This window comes from Nelusetta ayraudi, unplaced genomic scaffold (genome assembly GCF_046127955.1).
Source record: "Nelusetta ayraudi isolate G7.1 ecotype Tasmania unplaced genomic scaffold, CSIRO-AGI_Nayr_v1 ptg000092l, whole genome shotgun sequence".
Classification (NCBI taxonomy): Eukaryota; Metazoa; Chordata; class Actinopteri; order Tetraodontiformes; family Monacanthidae; genus Nelusetta; species Nelusetta ayraudi.
In genome coordinates this window covers 1,449,687-1,471,081 of record NW_027466142.1, presented here as the reverse complement: position 1 = coordinate 1,471,081, position 21,395 = coordinate 1,449,687, and the positions used below count along the sequence as shown (strand labels likewise).

The window sequence follows — 21,395 nt, the reverse complement described above, 5'->3', positions numbered from 1 at the left end:
AGAACCAGATCCAAAATACAACAGAATGGAATTAGATACAAACTTGGTGCATTAAAAGTACATTTTTATTAACTAAGTTTATTTAATTAAAATTCTACTGACACAGTGGCCCTCGGGGGCCAGGTGGCCCAGCTTGGTATAGCTCTGATTAGTTAGCCCTGCTTAGTTAGCCTGGCATGGTTAGCCTGGCATGGTTAGCCCAGTTTAGTTAGCCTCTCCTGTCCTTCTGACAAGTTGTCTTTGACCCCAAAGTTGAAGATGGCGATGGACCTCAAGTTCAGTTGCACTGATACCAGTTCAATTGATTTGATAGGACATGATTTATCCATGTGGGCCATGTGAGTGAGTACATTGTAGTGCAGCCTTTCTGACCGTGTGACGCTCCAAACACCAGAATTACTTGTGTCAAATAGCTGCTGCCAACTTTCAGAGTCACCCTGCTGCACGGACACACTCGCCGGACGCCTCCGAAGAGTCCAAACTGTGTGTGGAAATACACTGATGCATAAAATTACACAGTCAGATGGGACAAGAGGTCTGGGATTTGTTTTTATGTTTTATGTTGCCAGCAGAAGAGCGGATTCAGCATAGACGGCTGCAGTGGCCCCAATTATGAAATACAAATTGAGGTTTTTGTCCCCCTCCGGAAAACTCAAAAGAAAATGACATTGTCTGAAACACGCTTTTCAGGCGCACGCATTCTTCCCCTCCTTCTAGACTACGTTTCATTGACTATTTATACCGAAATACCAGGCGACAATTAACATTTTTTTGGTCGACCACTTTTATTCCACGGTGAACCGCTCACTTTTGCCGTGTGTGTGTGTGTGTGTGTGTGTGTGTGTGTGTGTGTGTGTGTGTGTGTGTGTGTGTGTAAGGGGGGTAGGTGGGTGGGACTGGGACAGCCGCATGAGACACTTTGCAACGGTGAACATGAAAAACGAGTGACGAAAGTGTGAAAGAACAGAAAAAGCCACCAAAACCTCTGGAGCGGCGGCGAGAAATTTCGCTCACACGTCGCCGGGACGCCATTCATTGGACCCCGCCCGCCCCTCACCCTCCCCTCCCCCCCCTTCTCACCCACCTCGTGTTCAGTGTCGCCGGGGAAACGGACTGCGTGGTCGCTCGACACACACACTTGGTCACAAAGAAAGAATACTTTTTTCTTTTAAAGAAAGCAGCTCCGGCAGCTGGATGGCACCACACCCAGACACATGGACCAGTAAAAGTGTGAGAACGTCACTCGGTGGAAACAATGACGGCGCTCCCAGCGACGCTCCCCGCCATGCGTTCACCGCCGCCGCCGCCGCTCTCCCACACGTGCGCCGTGTCCTTCCACCCTGCGCGGTCACGGCTCAGCTCACGGCTGCGCTGCTCCTCTCCAGGTGCTCATTTTTCCAGCCTAATGTCAACAGCCTCATTATGCGGCTGGGCGGAGCCGGGTGATATATATCAATACGGCAAGCGGCTCGCATGTGTGTGCGTTTTTGCTCGGCGAGCTTTCTTTTTTTTTTTTTCCTACGCCATCGGCCGCCACAGGCTGCAAGCTGCAAACACAGGAACCTGTTTTTGAAGCTAACGTGTCTTTTGTGGATCACAAAAAGGCCTCTCGGGCGCCGAGAGGAAGAGCGTTGAAATTTACTGTCTGCAGTCCTTGTCCCGCTTCAGCGGCAAAACACAACGTTGGCCGGGTGACGGCCATATTAACAAACTCTGACTGATCTGAGTTGCTTTGGCTTACTTCTGATTGCCTTGCACATCCAGCTACAGCTGAACACTGTTTTAGGCTTTGCACAATTTTTTGGCTGCGCCCCAAGCTTGAAAAATTGACTGAATTGAAACTTTTATTTTTTTTATTTTTTTTTAATTAATTAATCTAAACAGCAAGTCATATAGTTGGGTTTGTTGAGTTTTTAATCAGCCTGGGTTGATGAAAACAGGGGATTCATTGCTATATATTTTTTGTGCTTGTTTTACATGATTGTAAACTCAGATGTTGGGATTTAAAACTTTAAAAGATATGTCTTGTTCCAACTATTTCAACTGTGTTTGGAGAGTCCTCACAAATCACAACTTATCAGGCTGGAATGATAACACCGTGGCACCAAAACATCTCGGTGGGTAACTGATCAACACCCCCAAGACCCTAATTAAAACAGCCAATCAAAGTTGGCTGGAGGTCCACGATGATCTTTCTGCCGATGGAACGTCGAGGACTCCATCCATCAAAAACACAATCCAAACAGCCATCAGCACTCAGAACAAACAGTCTGACTGGGTTTGACCTCTGGGATCCAGCCTGCGCAGCCAAAAGTGCACCAAAGTGTGAAGATCAGCACACACGACTCGGAATGTTCCTCCTTTTCTTGCAAATATTTATTGAGCTGGCAAAACTCGGCAGCGATCGAGTATCCCGTCGACGTCGAGGCCCCGGGACACACAATGGTCGGAACCGCGCCACCGCATCGCCTCCTTGGCTGCAACGACTTTTCTCTTTTGTGTCGAATGGTAATAAAACAGGACAGCGGGGCAAATATTTTCCCAGCAGAAAAACGGAGCCAGATTCACAGGTGCTTCTTGGCTCTGGCTGCCGTTCAAGCTCAGCAGATCCTTCACGTTCAAGCGCTTCAATCTGTCAGCGAGTGCACGCAGGATGGAGGCAAAGTGTGCGGCAAAAGTGGAGGTTCGGCGGCTGTAAAAGAAGAGTTGGACCCCAACCATCTGTGCCAGGCTGCTCATTGGCCGAAGGAAAAGATATATGTCGTCGCTGTCAGACTGTTTTATGCTTATTTTGTTTGCATCGTTAGATTTGAAGGACAAAGAACAGCAGCTGAGACAGGTTAGTGACAACACCCTCAGTCAGGTGTTGACCGAATATGTGGAAGCAGCAAACAGAGGGCTAAATATGCTTGTTTCCAGGAGATATTTTTTCAGTTGTTGCTCCACAAACAGCAAATTCCCGTTAGTGGCTTTCTAGGGGTCTCCGTTTTAAACGCCTGCACTCAAACAATGCTTTTTTGCCCTCTGCGTTTTCCCTGCGTGCGTACGGACGCGGCCTCAAGTACGTCGCTCAAAACGTTTTTGACGGCAGCAGGCTCCCACACAGCAGCATCCTGCTGGCTGTGACATGCTGCATTGCACTCACGCTTAGCGACTGTTGCTAAAGGTTTTCAGTTTTCATATATCTCCATCACACGGGGGGGGAAACGTCCGTCGCGGCTCGCTGCGGCTCCGTTCGTGCCACCGCCGCCAATGTGGCTCCAATTGTGCGGTTTTGTGTCATTAGCGGCCGCTCACATGTAAACGTTTTGCACATGCAACATGGAAAACGCTTTGCCTGATTTACTTGAAGCAGGTTTCCCAGGAGGTCAGAGGGTTACGGCATATACCTTTACAAATTATGTTTATATGACCCACCCACTGAGTGCGCCTGCGAAAATAAATCAAGCCCAGCGTTCAGCTGATCTTTCCTTTTTTTCCCCCTTCGTCTTCTGCTTCTTCCTTTTACTCCCTGCTGCTCCTAAAGAGTCAGCGCAAACACACGGAGCCTTGCTGTGAGGTGCAGCGGTGGTAGTTGGGAGGGCGGTCGGGGAGGGGGGGTCACTTGACACATGAAGAAAGTCGAGTTAAGCAGCTGAAAAATAGGTTAGTTACATCCTACTCTGGGTAATTATTTGGTAATAGTTTTGTATATACGCCTTAAAATAATGAAGCAGGCGTTTAAAGATTTCTGAAGACATCCCCCAATTATCTTTCCCGAAAGGTGCGCAATTGTAAACTCATTTGAATCCGTCATTAACCTGGCGCGAGTCTGAAGCGTGACGTTGTGACGTTGTGACCCGCTTCCAATCCTCCTGCTGCTGCTGCTGCTGCTGCTGCTGCTGCTGCGTTCATGAACCGTTCCACCCCTCCTCACCACAGTGGAGGTGGGAGGCGGAGGCCAGAGCTGGCGCTGGTGACGCTGCTCTGTGTTCTTTGTGGCCGTGGAGGGGGGTGGGGTGGGGTAGGGGTGGCGGGGGGTGGGGGGGAGTGGGGAGGATTCAGAGTCCTGCGGTGGGAGGTTTAGTGCACTGAGTGGGCAGCAGCTCCAGCATCTGCTCCCTCTTAGCGGCAACCACACTGGGTGTTATTGTTCCCGACAGAGATGAAAAAAAGAGGGGGTGGTGAAATGGGGGGCGAGGGGGGTGGGGGGGTTGACACAGGAGGAGAAGAAGCAATGTTTGGCGCGAGACGCCTGGAAAGTTGAAATGCAGGACGCACGCAGGGATGTGTGATTGTGAGCGAATGGACTGAGGGAGCAGTGAGGGAGGGGGGAGTGTGTGAGTGTGAGTGTGTGTGTGTGGCGGTGGGGGGGGGCAGGGGGGTGGTGGTGGTCATGAATGCATCACTGGGGAGTAAAAGTGTCGGTCCATGCTCGCACACTGACTCACACCTACAACTTGACGGGGCTTCCACTCGGCAGAGACGAGGATGAGTTGAAGTGTTTGACTGAGATCAAGAACTTTACGAACTTTATCGTCAAGTAAAGTAGGAAAGTGGTTCTAGGCGGAAGGACTCCGCTGCAGGTATAAAACAGAACAGAACTGTCTCAAAAACACACACATAAGTTCATGAAGGAATCGATAAGAGCGTCACCTGACTCTGGTCTTGTCTGTCTGTGTTCATCAGCTTTACAAAAACCGGGAAGAAACAAGTTCTGGAATGTGTTTGGTTGCACTTGTCAGGCAGGATGTGCGCTGAGCTCATTATATCAGTGTTAAAGTGCCCTGCATGGATTTATGCACACTAAGGTCTATGGTCTTTGTGTATCTGAACAGGCACATCAAAAAGCACCATCAACCACCATGCGTCTCCTGCTCCTCAGTGGGTTTACACGGCACTTGGTGCAGATTTTTGTCCCTGCGTGCATCATTATTTTTGACGCAGGTGAAGAACTGCATAGATCCAGAGGAGATCTGGGACCAGGGTGTTCTCCAGGCTGCAGGTCTTAAATCTGCATTTTAGCCAGTTTAGGTTTAAATCTTTGGCACAACAGTGCACAAGTGCACAAGTCATGTTCATTTCAGGTTGCTGCTGCTGCTGCCGCCGCCGCTGCTGCCACTGCTGCCGCTGCCGCTGCCGCACGGTTCCTGCAGCGAGATCATTCAGTCAGATGTAAAAATAAATAAATAAATAAATTGCAAACACACAATCAGCCCGACGTGTGAGTTGAAGACATTTGGAAGAAGGTTTTGCCCGTGACATGAGCGAGGTTACACGCGGGACACGTCACTTGGCTGAACTCTGGTGTGTAACGTAACACACAGTGCGATCTGGCACCGCCCACCCACCCACTGTGTCGTGTTTGTCCTCGCATCTATCTGAGATGTTGGTAATATGCTCGCACGCGCGAGCATGAGGAATGTGGGAATGGGTTTTGGCTCGGCTAATTTGCTGACTCTCCTGACAGACAGTAAATTATAAAGATGTTAGTTGGCCGCGCTGCGTCCGCCAGGCTGACTCCAGCCGACACCTGTAAGGTCAGCAGTTCACCTGTGGCTTGGCCCACGTTTGTGCGACTGGCACTGAAGAGGCCGGTCCTTCCTCGTACGGAACACCAGGGATGAAATTGAAACAAAAAAATTTGAGCAGCCGGTGACTTTTTCCTTTTTGTTTCCCAGGAAAAACGTGGACACTTTGATTGGATTTGTAAAGAATCTAAACAGTTTTAGTGTTTTTCTTGGTATTGGTTGTATTTCATTTTATAATCCTAGGCACAATGGCTTTGTGACTGTGAATGTGGTGTATTTTTTTTCCCAGGCAACCAACTCACAGTTGTCGTCTTTGACCCCGTGGAAAATGTGAGCCGTGGTATTTGTTTTTCATTGTGTTTTTGGCTGAGCAACGTATTTAATTAAAGACTCAAGATCCAGGGGAGGTATACCGTCATTTCAGGCAAAATTTCCCATTTTTGAAAACACACCGAACTCAGAGTACAAGCAGCTGACAAATCATTTTTAGTGATGCACACATAGCAGAAAGAACCAGCAGGATGTTTTTCCTTTCGTTCTTTTTTTAAATGTGCTTCTGATGGTTGGCGTGAGATTCTCACAGGATAATAACCCAATGAGAAAAAATGCTGCAGTTTCATGATTACAGATATAAAATGCATGTTTTTTTAAAAGAAAAAAATGTCTTACCAAAAACAACTTTTTTCAAATGACACATTCTTGTTATGTATATAGATCTGGGTATTCTGGATCTGCTCAGGGTTTCTGCCCTCCAGACACTGCCACTGTCTCAGCACTAGCTCATGGTGAAAATAAATCGATAAAATGGTGCAACCAGAATTAATACGAAAAATAGCTAGACTGAAATTTGAAGGATGCAATTTCCTCAGAAAACAAAACTGATAATTCTAACGTGGAGTTGGTTCACTGCAGTAAACGGACAGCTGAAGTGTCAAATCAATGCCTGATGCATAACACTGTGATACTAAACTGTAAATGGTCACTCTGTAAAAGCCCGAGTGATTTAATCCTTTACTACGTCCGTGTCTTTCTCTCGTCTAACGCTGAGGCAAGCAGCGTCGGCGCGGCCGCTCCGTTCTCACCGTGATGGCTCACTGCACTGCTCCTTCCAAGCAGATATTGGTCCCTCGCGTCCACGCTGAGTCTTTAATCCCGGATAATAAGATTTCCTTACCACTCAAATCTTGTCAAATCCCACTCAAGTCAAGGCCTTAAAACAATGCGGACATGTCAGAGTGGAAAGAGACTCACCATAAATCTGAGCGGCCTGGCAGCAGACGCTTCTTTCCGCTGAAATATGGTTCAAAATCATGGCTCTTCAGTCTGTGGGCGTAGTCTATATAGCCAGACACTTCCTGTCCAAGGGTATTATGATCCCGTATGAAAATGACCGACTGTGGAGGAGAGACAGAAAAAGAAAGAGAGCCTCTGTGTAAATAATCATGGCCATCGGGCCTCTCCTGAGGAATCTCCAGGAAGGCCGCTGTCACTTGTTAAAGGTGGACAGGTAGACTGAATCCGCCACAAATCCACCCACTTCCAAAAGCGGAGCGGCTAACCGCAGCTAATATTGCCCAACGACGGTCCTGATTGGCCCACACAAAATATCCAGCGCGTGGGAGGGACTCCAGCGCCATTCTTCCGCCGACAGTAACTGCAGTCGGGCTTCCGTTCCTACACACCTACAGCCCGGCAGGAATTTAGCCCCAAATGACGAGTAATGAACATTCATCGTCTTGCGAATATTATGGACGAATAGGTATGAGGGCAACACACTGCAGAACTGAGAGGTTCAGGAAGTCATTCATTCCAGCGGTAATTTATGGTGTTTTTTATTATGTAGGTTGACTGGGAGTGCTTGGTTGTGTACGCCGCACACTGTATGCTGCTGGACACCTGAATTTCCCCCGGAAATATCTATCTATCTATCTATCCATCCATCCATCATCGCAAAGCTGAAAATTCCTGAGAGCGATGAACATGCAAGCTGACATGTGAAACAGAATACTTTACAATCATTTACAAATGTGTTTATTATTATCTGTTTAACATTCTAAATGAGGATTCAAGGTGATTGGATCAACTTTTTAATCACCACCAGGGGAGCTGGTGAGCAATGACATTCTGCACTCTGAGGAACTCCATATACAACTTCCACCATACATACAGAACTTTCCTAGGTAGTGGGTAGCACAGACAAGACTTTGGCGGCGTTCCTTGTCTAGTTTAGTCCAAAAATGTCACAACTGTTATTTTTTTTTTAATTTGCTGCCACTTCTAATAAGTATACATAGCAATTATATTGCATTTGCATGAAACCATTATAGGTGTTCAATTTAATCAATTCAATCAGATTTTTAAGCAGGGTGAGTGGTGGGACCAAATGGTGGTCCAAACACATCAGCCAAATTTTTAGAGGAGGGATTAAAATATCACACAGACAGACTCTGGCACTGCATCCTCAGGCTTTGAGCTGTTTGATGAGGGGCGACACACCAGCGCTCTTTAACCCAAACACTGATTTCTGATTAAAACTCAATGAGCAAAGAAGAAAAACAGGCACTTCAATGTAAAATAGATAATAAAAAAAAAACAATCCTAGAACCCAAAGATGTTTCATCAAAGACTGGGATCTTTGAAGTGAAGGAAACCAGACAGACAAAACCAGGCAGCGCCACCTGACTCACACAGAGGAAATAAAAAAAACAAAATCCCCTCCTGTGATCGGAGATGAAAAAATTCCTTCTCTCTCTTTTCCACTTGATAAAGATGTGATGTCAGTGAATGAGAACAACAGCAAACAGGCAGATCCGCTCAGGTGTGAAGGGTGTGTTTTGTCTGCCCAAGATGAAAAAAGTCTTTGTCCCCCCCCCCCCCCTTTGTTCTTTTTTAATGCGTCTCATTTCCTCTGTTTGTGTAAACGAGTGAGTCCCTGTCGTCTGCCTGCAGCTGAGCGGTTGCATGGATCCGACCGCGATGCCTCATTGGATCATCAAATCACATTTGCACCATATAACTGTCAGGACAAGGAGCCCATCTGTGGATCCCTTTACCAAAAGGGCGTGAGATAAGTAGCCCTCCAGAGCTCCAGAGTGAGGGGGGGGGGGGGGCAGCCAGAGAAAAAAAGAGGGGTTCGCTCTCTTTGCCTTCGTCTTCCTCTTCACCAACATATAAAACAGATGCTATCATGTTCGCAGCTGGCTTCAGATACCCTCTCGACCAACCAGCCTTGAGGAGTCGTCCTCAGACGGAGGGGCGAAGGTGAGGAACGCTGGCAGGAGGCCGCAAGGCAAACAACGCCGGGTTGGTGCGCGGTGAGTGGTGTGTGTTGCGTTTAGGAGTGTTGGCTGGTTAGTGTGCAGAGGAAGAGCGACACCGCTGACACTCTTAACTGGAGTGGAAACGATTCATCTATTAATTGAGGAAGCAACTCAAATCGATGAATACAAATATTTGATTTTCCAGAATCAAAACTCTGTGTTTTTCACATTGTCTAAACATTGGTTCCACTCCTGTTTCACACTGACGATTATTGTGGCGCACATGATTTCAGTATGATGTACCTCACTTTACTTACAGTAACAAAAATAACAGATGGCTGCAGATTTACTCTTAAAGCAGCTCGAGGTAACTTGAGTTTGCTACGAGTTCGTCGTAGCAAACGTTCAACATTTTGATTACTTCATCTTTCATCGAGGTGACTTATTGGGTTCCATTCCGTCATTTTACAATCTTATGTATTTGTAATAGTAGTATGTAAGACTGCCTCTAAATAAACGTGTGAGATTGCCGTAAAGTGGTTCGTCCGGCGTGTCGGGTCGCTCTTGAAAGTTACGCAGTGCAGTTACAGCCGGCACCATTGATCCTATTCATTGTTTATCTACGGCTTTACTGAGTTTGGAATCATAATTTTATGGTCAAAAAGTTACCTAGAGCTGCTTTAAGAACTTAATTCAAAGGGGGCACAGTAGTACAGTGGTTAGTAGTACTGACAGCTAAAAGGTTGTGGGTTTGATTCTCTGGGTCGGAGGCCTTCCTGTGTGGAGTTTTTATGCCGTCACTGTATCGGCTCATCACCAGTGCACTCATTACTTGCACTCATGCAGAACTAGCATCACTCTGCCCTGTATTTCCTCCACTTTGTTTTATTTTTCTTTCTTTCTTTTTGTTCCGTCCAGATTAGCCTTGTTTCCTTCAACTGATAGATACATCCCAGGCAAATTCCTCATTCAGTCTGTGTGGTTTCTCTCCAGGTTCTCCAGCGACAGCAGGCTAATAGTCCAAATTGTCAATGGGTGTGAATGTGAGTGTGCTCACTTGTTGTGCGTCTCCCTGTGTGGCCCTGTGATGAACTGGCAACTTCTCCAGGGTGTAACCTCGACTTCACCCTGAGACAGCTGGGAGGGACTGCAGTGACCCCCATGACCAGGAGAGCAGGAGGTGACGGAGGGGGGATGGCTGGATAGAGTGAGGGTTTAATCAATCGGTGATGAGGACGAAGAAAAAATATGTGAAACAAAAATAAATAAATCAGTGATTAAAAGACGGGTGCGCGTGAAAGCGTGAAGCCGTTCTGCTCGTTCGTCCGCCGCCATTTAAAGACGTTGTCTCCGACCGGTTTGGACGAGTGCAGGCGCCAGCTGCTGCAGGTTGTGCTGCTCTGACAAATCGGCCGTATTGAGACATCAAACTTTCGACCGAGAAAAGGCACAATTTGAAGGAATACAGACTTCAAATACGACCCTTTCTCGTCTTAAGAAAATGACCTTTGCACAATGGAGTCATGGAAACTGCCCGCACTGATTGCATGATTGCATCTTGGTTTTTTTTTTTCTTCAACTTTTAAACTGTCAGGAAACCGGCAGGAGGGCCACTGACTCACTTGCCACAGACAACCAGTGTGACTTTAAAACGGAGGTGGAGGATAAGGGGGTGGGGGATGGGGGGGGGGGGGCAGCATTACACCATGGAAAACAAGTGGAGGCCCTTACGTCACCTGCCAGCAATTACCCAGAACAGGTGCTGTGACCTCACAGGGCAGTGAGGGAGCGAGTGAGCGGACAAGTGAGCGAGTGAGCGAGCGAGAGAGCGAGAGAGCGAGAGGCCCCGGCTTTATGGCAAACATCAGTGGTGGTGGTGACGGAGGCTCCAGGTAGAGGCCACAGGCTCTCCACCTCTTTGTTCTGGCTGTTTGTGACACACACACACACACACACACACACACACACACACACACACACACACACACACACACACACACACACACACACACACACACATACCTGTATATGGTTTTCTTTTTCAGCAAGCTGTCCTCCAGTTCTCACTCCACCCTCTTTCCATTCCCCTCTTCTATTATTCTCATTTGATTGACAGCGCTCTGTGCCAGTTTATCTTACGTACTTTTGTGCTTCACTTTCTGTTTTGTGTCTTATGAATACATCTTTTTTTTTTTTTACTGGTGGCAATAAAAAAAGAAGAAAAATGACACAATAAAAGGAAATCTTCAATCGGTGCAGCTTATGAGTGCAAATGAAAAAAAAAATCTAAAACACAAACATGCACAAAAAAAAAAAAACACACCTGCAGACAATCGGTAAATGTCACGGAGGTAAATAAAAAAAAAAGAGAAAAATCTCCTCCTCCGTCTCTTTCAAAAGCTCCGCGACTGAAAAAAGAAAGAAGAAGAAAAAGTCCAATCAGAGAAGCTGACGGCAGGCTGACGTGTACTGCAGCCGCTGCTTTTGTGCGTCCTACAGGTGGGAGCACAATGTTCCGGAACACCTGACATCCTGTGGCGTGACGCGCCAACGTGCAAAAGCCTGCGGGATCCGCAGGGGTTCGGTGCGAGAAACACAACAACACCAGCCAGAGGGATAAAACATGGGTTTTAACACGCGCAAAAATCCGAGCAGAATAATAATTCCCTGGATTCGCAGCTACGGAGGCCAATCTGCTCCGTTAACAACTGTTAATTTAGACGTTAAATTCGAGAAGTATATTTGGTCCAAAGGTGTGAAAAAAATGTGAAGAAATAAAATGAAATGCTGCATCCACAGCGGAGAGAGTTTGAATCTCCGTGTTTGTCACCAGGTCAGTGAGACAAACACACAGACACACGCACACACACAAACAAACACACCGTGCTGCCCACTAGCCGGCCCCTCCCTCCCTCTGCCCGGGAACAATCCTGCAGTGTCAGGCAGCCGTGCAGGTGTCTTGCGGCGTCAGCTGCCACGCTGTTTATTATTGGTGGGCCGTGCAGCAGGAGGAATCCCCGGCCATCACCAACAACTGTGTCAATTTGTTGGGGGAAGGAAAACACGGCCAACCCCAACGACCGGAATGTTTCCTAGGTGAGAGCAGGCGTCGCCCTGGACGCCCCTCCAGAAGTGTGTGTGTGTGTGTGTGTGTAAGAGAGAGTGAGGATGTGCAAAAAAGAGCGAATCCTGCTGGATACAAACTTAATTTCTATCATCTTAATTTTTTGTATTTTTGTGTCTTCATCACTTCATTCATTTCACAATGTTCTGAGCCATCGCCGCTACACATTTGTCTTATCACCTATCTACTTCCAATGGGGTTTTGGGGTTTGATGGCTAATTATCCGACTTTTCTCTCATAGTGCTCCTGAAATCTATAAAAGCAAAAGCTACTCAGACTTTGCCGTCATATTATTCCAGGTTATTGAAGGCGCTCAGAAATATTTGAGTAGTTTTGGATTATTTGACTTTCCTTCTATAGGGATTTCCAAAATGTCCTCTCTGTGTGTTTAAGAGCTCCACACACACACACACACACACACACACACACACACACACACACACACACACACACACACACACACACACACACACACACACACACACACTATATCTGCACTTTTTCCCTCCCTGGCCTGCCTTGCCGCAGCGGCTCCACAGTGTGTTGATGTGTGTTTTCCACTGCATGGGAAGAGGATCAGCCGTAAGACGAGACTGGAACAGACTTCACACTGATGGCTTGTGCAAACGGTGAGTGGCTAAGGTGTGTGTGTGTGTGTGTGTGTGTGTGTGTGTGTGTGTGTGTGTGTGTGTGTGTGTGTGTGGGGAGGTCTGCGGGGGATCTACCACAGTGACACAGGCTGCAGGATACTACTGACTATACCATGCCATGACAACTAAAAAAAATCAGCAATGATTGTGTGATACAACTAGATAGATAGATAGATAGATAGATGGATAGATGGATAGATGGATAGATGTACTTCATTGATCCCAAATTGGGAAACTACACTGCTGCAGCACTAAAAACAGTACAAAAAATAAACTATACAGTAGTTATAGGTTGTTGTCTCCGACCAGAGCGGCTGAAGAAGGGTGGAGCTGCCAATCTGTCTTTTGCTTGGGAGATTTTTTTTCTGCGTCTCCTCTGTTAAACGTCTTTACTAACTTTGTTTTTGGGTTGAGCTCGTGAGCATCACTCTTCTCAAAGTGGTGGGTCGCAAAGCAGCTGCTAGCCTAGCAATGAAATACAACAAGTTTTTTGATCTATACTTATGGCTGATGTCTGTGTCTGACAGGACCAAAGTCTTTTCTTCTAATAAAGTTTTTCCCCCCTAATTTTGTACATTTTTTCAGCTGTGTGGCTGCAGCTGCGATGGACCAGAGACCGTCCACATGTCACAAAGCATCTCGGCTTGATCTGCGCTATCTGAAACACTGAGTTTGGCTGGATGCTGTTTGCGCAGCATCGTGAGGCCCTATAAAGTGTTTACCTACGTCAACACGCACCCTCTCATTACATACGTCCACATGGGTGGCGGATAGAGCTGCAGCCGCACGTCCTTCCAAAACTTCTCCTCTGCACTCGCTCCAGGAAAGTCCTGTGGCTTTTTCATCCACTGAAATAAAGTCCCGGTCCAAGTTTAATTTAAAGAGCAGTCACGACTCTGCTCTCTTCTCGCAGGACTCGGATCGTCTCGGGCTCGCACACGGCAGCGCTCGCTGCTCGCCGCGATCTGAGGAACATTAGCGTCAGCAGTTCAAACACGGCGTTTCCGTCGTCGTGTAATTTTGTTGCTGCCAAATCTCAACATTTGCGCTGAGGACCGGATTTGGGTTACGGTTGTAATCTCGCAACAGGCCTCATTTTCTGCGTGTGTGTATGTGCGTGTGCACAGCGAGGATGGAAATAATCAAAAGACATTTTCCCTTCGTTTATAATTGCAGGGTGTGTCGCTCGACAGATGTCTTGGCACCAGATACAAAAATGCACAAGTGTTCAAAAGGGCTTCTTTTCCTGCGGTTTTCATGTTATATCTGTGTTCTCTTGAAAACCCTGCATGCAGCCGGGCCGCACGCTTTATTTCCCTGTGCAGCTTATTATTTCCTTGGGTGAGATTTGCCCGAAACTCCCATCTGTTTCTCCCTGCGTGGATATTATCATAAAACACATTAAGTTCAGTGATCTGATAGAACAGATTGAATTGTTTTTGTTTGTTTTTTTGCGTCGTTGCCCCTCTTCTTTCTGTAGATGTCGGCTGGGGAGAGAGTGTGAAAATGTTTTTGAAGTTCTCAGTGCCCCCGCCGCTCCCCCCCCGGTGTTTCCCAGCGGAAAACTTTAAAAACTTCCCAGGATGCATGTTGAATCTTGAATCCCACACAAGATGTGTAGGATGTATAGGCTTTGCGACAGACGACAAAACAAGGAAGAATCTGCTTTTCTATAAGGCTGCAGGAATGTTTTGTTTACTCCGTTGGTCTGCGTCCCTCCGTAAACAGAATGCACAGGCTGTTTGCGCAACAGACGGAGGGAATAAACCCCCCGTCTGCAGGTGTCCTGCCGCTGCGCTCGCCATACGGCCGATGGCGGCCGGCAGCTACGCCCAGTGAGGTTTTCAGTGTGCAGCCCAACAACTGCGGCCAGATACCAAAGGGGAAAGCGGCAGCGGCGGCGGCGGCAGTCAGCGAGCAGAAAGAAAAGTCGGCCCTCGGCCGCGCGGCTCGCCGTCTCTTCGCAGAACTCGCCAGTAAAGCCATCGCCGCAAAATAAGTGGCTTGAACCCACACACTTGAAATTACAGGGCGCTCCAAAACAGAAAATGCTATCCTGCTTTTCGCAATCGGCGATTTAGAAATTCTATTAAAACCTTCTTAGTTTGGCCGACGGTGCAGTTTCGCTGTTTAGCCTCCAAAACGGGGCTCACATCTGCCGGAGCGCCGCTGGCGGGTTTCCTTTTGTTTTTTTCCTTTTTGGCCAGTTTTTCTTTTCATTGGCCAGTTTTTCTTTTCATTGTCCTCACAAATTGTGCGTTTGCGACAGCAGCGGGTCGACGCTGTGCAGCGAGGAGGCAAAACGGCTGCAGCACGGGCGCTGACAGAAAACGCAGAGGTCAAAGCTGCCTTGTGCAAGACGACGCGTCGCCTTTTTTTTTTCTTTCTTGGAAGTAAGAGGGGGTCAAGAGCACACACATTGGGAAAGACTTCCTGCTCAAACATAAAGCAACGATGGAAACAGAAATACATGCACCACCACAACAGACAAATTGTTGTTTGACGGATTTCAATCTCGTTTTTCATAAAAAGAGAAAGTCAGAAAGAGGGTTGTTTGCAGTTGACTCGTGACGTCACAATTGGCAGGACCACGTCTCTAAGAATACGCACTTTGCACGACCCCATTGCTTTTGAAATCAGAAACAAGTGGAAGCAGAAATTCCTGCTGCGCTCTCAGTAAACCAATGAAATCGACCTGTTCTGGCAAAGTGTCAAAGGTCTGAAACACTCGGCAGGTGGCAGCTACACCCCCCTCCCCCCCACCCACTTCTTCCTCCCCACCCACCTCTCCCCTCCACATCGCCAACTGATAACGACCTTTGCCCATATGGAGAAGAAGCTGTCAGCCTGACAGGTGGCATCACTTCCACCGCCGGCTGCAGAGCCAGGGGACAGAAAAGACGGCTGAAGAAGAAGAAGAGGGAGAAGGAGGAAGAGGAGGAGGGAAAAAAAAGTCCCGCCCGCCCCACAGCAAATTAGTTGCATGCCTGCATTTGGCGAGGAATTACGAGTTGAGAATAGCAAGCGCCTTTGGCACATGTGGTCGCAGCACGAGTCAGTCGGATGCCATCTCGAGCTCCGGGTCCGAGACACCAGAGTGGCCGAGCGAGGCAGATCCTCTCCCTCGCCCTCCCTCACTCCTGCAATCATTTCCCACATTCCACTGGCTTTCTAAATTACAAGTGGGACTAGGGATATACGAGTTTAGCCCAGAATAAATGTGAGAGCAGTGCAGCAGGGCTGCCGCTGCTGCTGTCTGCTGGCTGGGCTTCCTGTCAGACCTTTGGGAAAAAAGGGAAAGAAAAGAAAAGGAAAACCTGGATCTTGGTGTCATTAACTCTGCGGGCACCTTAATCCTTTCTGCAACATTTCCGGTCCTGTTTAGGGACCAAGCCTTTAATTCTAATGTGCAGGTCTCAGAGCTGCCTCTTTTACCGCAGCTGTCCACATGTATGAGCCCTTTGAAAAGATCCCTGGGATTTAGTTTCAAGATGAGAAGGGGCGTGAAACAGATGTGCCGGCCTCTGCTGCGTTATTGTGCCGATAAATAGCGTGTTTTGATCCACCAGTGAAGCGTGTCATTAGTTTGCAATGACAGTTGCTTATATTTAAACCTTCAGTAAAAATCAGGCTCTTACAGTCATAGACAAAGTTCATTTTTACTTTACACCAAATGTATCAACCTGTGCCTTGACCTAGCGCAGGTTGACTTGACTTTGATGACTTTATATGAAGTGACAAGCAAAATTCCAAGGTCCCAAAAAACAAATGGACCATTGTTAAAAATAAATAAGTCAATAAATAAATAAATAAATAAATAAATAAATAAATAAATAAATAACCCCAAATACGGGTAAAACAGTGTCCACAAGTTTCCTGATTAGATCTTAAAAAAAAGCAAAAAAATAAATAAATTACTTGAAACAAAAAACAAATAATTTTATAATGATATGTTTAGTTCAGTCATTTAATCATCTTTTTATTGTACTTGAATCCAATTAATTCAAGTGAGATCCCCAGTTTTAAAGCCTGACAAACTGAATCAGACTAAAGAGCTCATATCTTCCATGGTGACATACTTTGACTTCAATTAGTTATTTTTGTAAAGACTATTGGCATCTTTCTGATTCAACGACTAAATGCTTCCTCTGTAGCAGCAGCAGTGAAGACATTAACTTTCACCGCCGTATCTGCGATTCTCTGCATTATTCAAATCTCGCAGCCGTCAGTGGTGTAAAATATAATATACAAAGTCAAGAATCCAATGTTTGCATAATCACACCATCTCCTTTTATGTAAGAGAGTAGAGGAGAAGAGTAGAGGCGTGGGCAACAAATATATTTTCTTAACTCCCGTACGAACAGAACTCACCTCTGGAACGGCAGAAGATGAACACATGACTAAACAGTGAAGTGCTGACACACGGACATGTGCTTGTGCAGGTGCGTGGGAGCCGCTAAAGGTTCAAGTGATTTGTAAAGCAAGCACTTATTAAGATCCCGGTTCCTGGGAATTTGTTCGTGAATGTGCGACATGAAAGTCTTGAGGTTTTCTCCGCCGCTCAGAGTCTGAGCTACCGTGTTTTCTCGGGGCGGGAGCGGAGACGAGGCCCTCGAGGTAAACCACAACTGTGTTCAGGATTTTCCCTCCCTCACTCGTCTGTGTGAAAAGGGGCGCTGCATGAAAAACGGTGGTCGACGCCGCGTCGCCCGCAACAACTAAATCCGACGGCACAGAAGAGCGAGGCTGTTTTCACTGAAACTGATACGGTGAAAAATGAACTTGGGAAGGCCGAGGGCCGTCCATCATCACTTTACTGGGCCGTCTGGAAAAACTATTTCCAGTTCACTCACACAGTGGTCATGTGCAAGAGCTTAGATCTCAGACCGGATGTGTTTTTCTTCTCTGAGAATTCCTGTACAGTCCGACTTTAACGCTGTGATCGAAGTGCTACTCAATTTTTATTTTATTTATTTTTATGGTGCGAGGTCGGACGATGAGCAACATCCGTCATCGCATCCCAAAAATGTACTGTCCCTCATCCGGCTGGAAACAGAAATAAATTCATCCCGGTAGGTCGGAAACGCTTGTCATCTCGCGGGCAAATCACAACAAGACGGCTCGCGTTGTCGCGGAGGACTTTCACCTACTGCGCAGCTCGGCAAAGAATTGCGTTGCTCAACCGTCATTCCATCTAAAGTGGGCGGCCAGGCTGCCACAAACAACTTTATTTTTGAGTGCACTCCCTTCCTGTTATTCGCCAGGCAGATGTTGTTGCTGATCTTTGAGCGGAGGCCAACATCACACTGGTCAGCTGTGCAGTCGTGCCTGAAGCTCAGTTCAGCTGCAAAATCTGGGAATTTGGGTGTTTCAGGGATTGCAGTGACCACATGGTGGCCGCCAGTTGATATCCGATACTCAAAATGGAATCAATGGAGCAGGTATAAACCAACATTCTGGGGATTAATGAATGCAAATCCATGTCGAGGAAGTTCAAAAGTTTGAACTAGAAAAACTGAAATTGGAACATTCTTCTGTTCCCTTCCAAAGGCCAGTGGCACAGGATGCCATGAAAGCCACACTGGTGAAGTCCTCGACCAACCACACCGAGCTGCATCGTTCAGTCATTTCCTCAACATCTTGCATCCTGTGATGCAGGAAGCCACACAGTAAATGCTTCAAAAAGTTTTTGTCCTGATGCCGCTCGCCGCAATCCAAACAAGGCGGGTTTAATTCGGAATCAGGAGAGAGGAGCGCTAGCGTTAGCAAAGTGGCTGCGGTAAGCTTTCATCTTGGTAGTCGTGCCGCTCTGGCATCTTTAGTAAACAGCTCACCCCGAGTGAACTGCACACTTTTGACGCAGCCGTTCATTCTCCCTGCATCAGTTCCACCATCTCCTTGTTTGTCGGCTTTTCAAGTTTCAGTCCCAAACAGTCAAGTGGAGAAAACATCAAAGTCTGTGGGTGGCGGGGTGGGGTCACATCAGTTTCCTCCCAAAATGTTTGGAGATTAGCCTGATCTTGACAAGTCTACCAGTACATAATTTGGCATCCTGTGTGCCATGCATTATTGAAAAAAACAATAACAAAAACCTTCCTTGAGACGTTATCAACTTCTGAAACGTTGAAATGTTCTGCAGCGGTGGACATCTCCTGGAGGGTCTGCAGCAATTCTCCGAGTGTCAGCTCCTGCTCCCACTGCACAGTAATCCGGACAACAGACCGGGGATTTGCTTCAAACAGGGAGGAAAGCCCTCATCTGTTTATGGACTCCAAATACACACAGCGTTGCCAGTTTGCCAGTACACACATATGAAAACCAACACACACCACTCTACCATGATGACTTCGGTCCATGGTCCAGGTTTTCTTACCAAACACTACATTTGTCATCAAAGAGCTTCACTTTATTTTATAATAATATATATGATACAATTTTCAGAAGGTCGAGGCAGAAACTGGCGGTAAAATTGAGGTAGTGTGGTGGCCTCCAGATGTACAGCAAACATCTTGTAGCCCCACCCTCAAAAAACAAGGTCACAGTTAAGACCATTGCATTGGTCCATATGTCCATCAAATTAAAGTGAATCTATTTCAGGTTCCACATCAGTCTAGTGGCAAAGGTATCACACTTTAAATTTGTGAGCCTCGCCTGTGAAATGCAAAGTTTTTACACTGTTACGCTGCCATTTGCTACCAGTTAAACCCACTTTTATTTATTTTATTTATTTTTGAGTTTAAATGCTTCTTTAAAAGAGTCATTCACCACTGCTGGTGACTTAAAAAAACGATTGTTTATCTTTGATATGAAACAATAATGCTACTGCTTTTAAAACAAAATCTATTTATTTTTTGATAAAAATGGCTATTCGCTACTTTTCGGAAACCTTTCATTTAGTTTTTTCTTTGACTTACTTACAAATATTTGTAACCTTTGGCACAATGCCATTGGTGTCAAAGTTTACAAATGTCTTTTCTGTTTTGTTTCGTTAGGAGAAAGATTAACAAGCAACATTAAACCAACAGGAATATTTGCCGCATCCAGGACTTTGTGTACCAGAGATATGACATTAAAATATTTGCTTTGGGAATGAGGCTGAGATTGGACAGAACTACTCCGTTTGCCATCAGACCTTAGTGTAGACAGGCTTAAGCTCAGTTTGGAATTGATCGAGGTTGGTGTGTTTTTCGAGAACTAATGGTGCTTGAACTATTTTAACCCCTTTGCTCAGGTTAATGCAGAGTTTAAGTAAATACCTAAAATCCTCTAATGGCTCTAAATGTCTCCTTCACCTGACCTCATATTATTAATGTGACCAAAAAGAAAAAAAAGATATAAAAATAAAAATATCCACGCGCCATAAACTTTCACAATCAAGACTAGTTTAGTGGTCGTAGTTCTTTGGGAACATAACCCTAAAGATGGTCACATGATAAAGGCCTGAAACTGAATTCTGCAGCATACCACAGGTGCTTCATCACAAAAGGTTGCACTCTACACCCGATAAATACACATATAAATACATCTACTTTTTAAATAATAGAATAAAATAAAATAAGAATGAATTTAACTTGAGCATGGAAAAAACTTTTGAGGCTCTGCTGTAGTTTTTCTTTCAGCCTTGCCAAAGAAGAAGCCTCACATCTCTGGCTAATGGCATGACGATGACTTATTCTACGCTTGCTGTTTGCCGTCCTCAAAACTACTCCCCCAACAGTGTGGCCTTATTGATAACACACCTGCTGATACATGTGCACACATTAGTGGGCAGACAAAGCCACAGGTGTGAGGTTTTGAAAGAGAAAGTGTACACAGCGCAATCAGACAAACACTGGCAGGGGCAAAAGGGCTCAGCTGAGCTCCAATTACTTTTCTTCATATCTGAGTATTAAAAGTATTTGTCCAAGGTGGTGATTTGTTTTGTAGCAACATGTAAGTGACACACTCTGTTTGAGTTCCTCAACAGAAAAAAGGTTGCGTTAAAAAAAAGAAAAAAAAAAAACATCCAGTGACACGCTTCAATGTTTGCTTCCATGGTTAAAAAGGGGAGCTTTTGCAAAATTTGCCCATTTTCTACTCACCAACATGTCTATACAGAGCCTGGCGACATTTTCTAATCCACATCTGGTGTTTCACAGAGGGTAAGAATCCCAACACAATAGCAAAACAATGGAAACCCACAGTGACCAAAACGTAAACAAAACTTGCTAAGACCAATGAAACATGCCTCCGTGCTCCTTGTGTTGGGTCATGTGAGTGTCTGAAAGACTGTGCAGATCAGACTTTACTTAAACAGTGACTTTAACACCCTGTTAGCGCGTATTTTGACTTCATGATCCAGAGAAACTGGGTTGCAAAGTCTTCTGGACACTTTGTGGACGTTTTCACTGTTCTGTAAAGTCTAAATCTAGAATGCTTATGCGGAGTTAAAAATGTCACTGGAACCTTTGTTGATTGCTCATTATACAGACCCCCGACTTAGACTCATTTGCAACAACATTTACATTTAGTATTTGTAATGTTGCTGACACTTCAAGAGAGGCTAATTGTCAGCAAGACTTTTTTTTTGTGTGTGTGTGTGTGTGTGTGTGGGGGGGGGGGGTGGGGGGGGGGGGAGGCATAAGAAAATAAAAGAATTATCAAATTTTAAGCATACTTGACTTATTTTTAGTTACTATAATTTACTTTGTTTTAAAGGAATGAAATGATCTGTTTTTGCCTGCATTAAAGTTAATTGAAAAAAAAAATGTGGTCAAGATTTTAATGTTGCCTAAAAGTGGAAAATAATTTCAGGGGTCAAACACTCACAAATGAGAGACCTGGAAGCAAGAGACTGATATGCCATTCAGTA

At 46.0% G+C, this 21,395-nt stretch overlaps 1 protein-coding gene across 1 annotated transcript in view; it reads right to left on the bottom strand.

Annotated features, from left to right (window-relative positions):
- Window positions 1-21,395, bottom strand: part of cfap299 (cilia and flagella associated protein 299) — a 60,456-nt gene that overhangs the window by 5,964 nt on the left and 33,097 nt on the right. Inside the window, exon 4 of the mRNA XM_076047011.1 lies at window positions 6,762-6,904. Coding sequence (XP_075903126.1) covers window positions 6,762-6,904 — 143 coding nt within the window. The remainder of the gene's footprint in view (window positions 1-6,761; window positions 6,905-21,395) is intronic.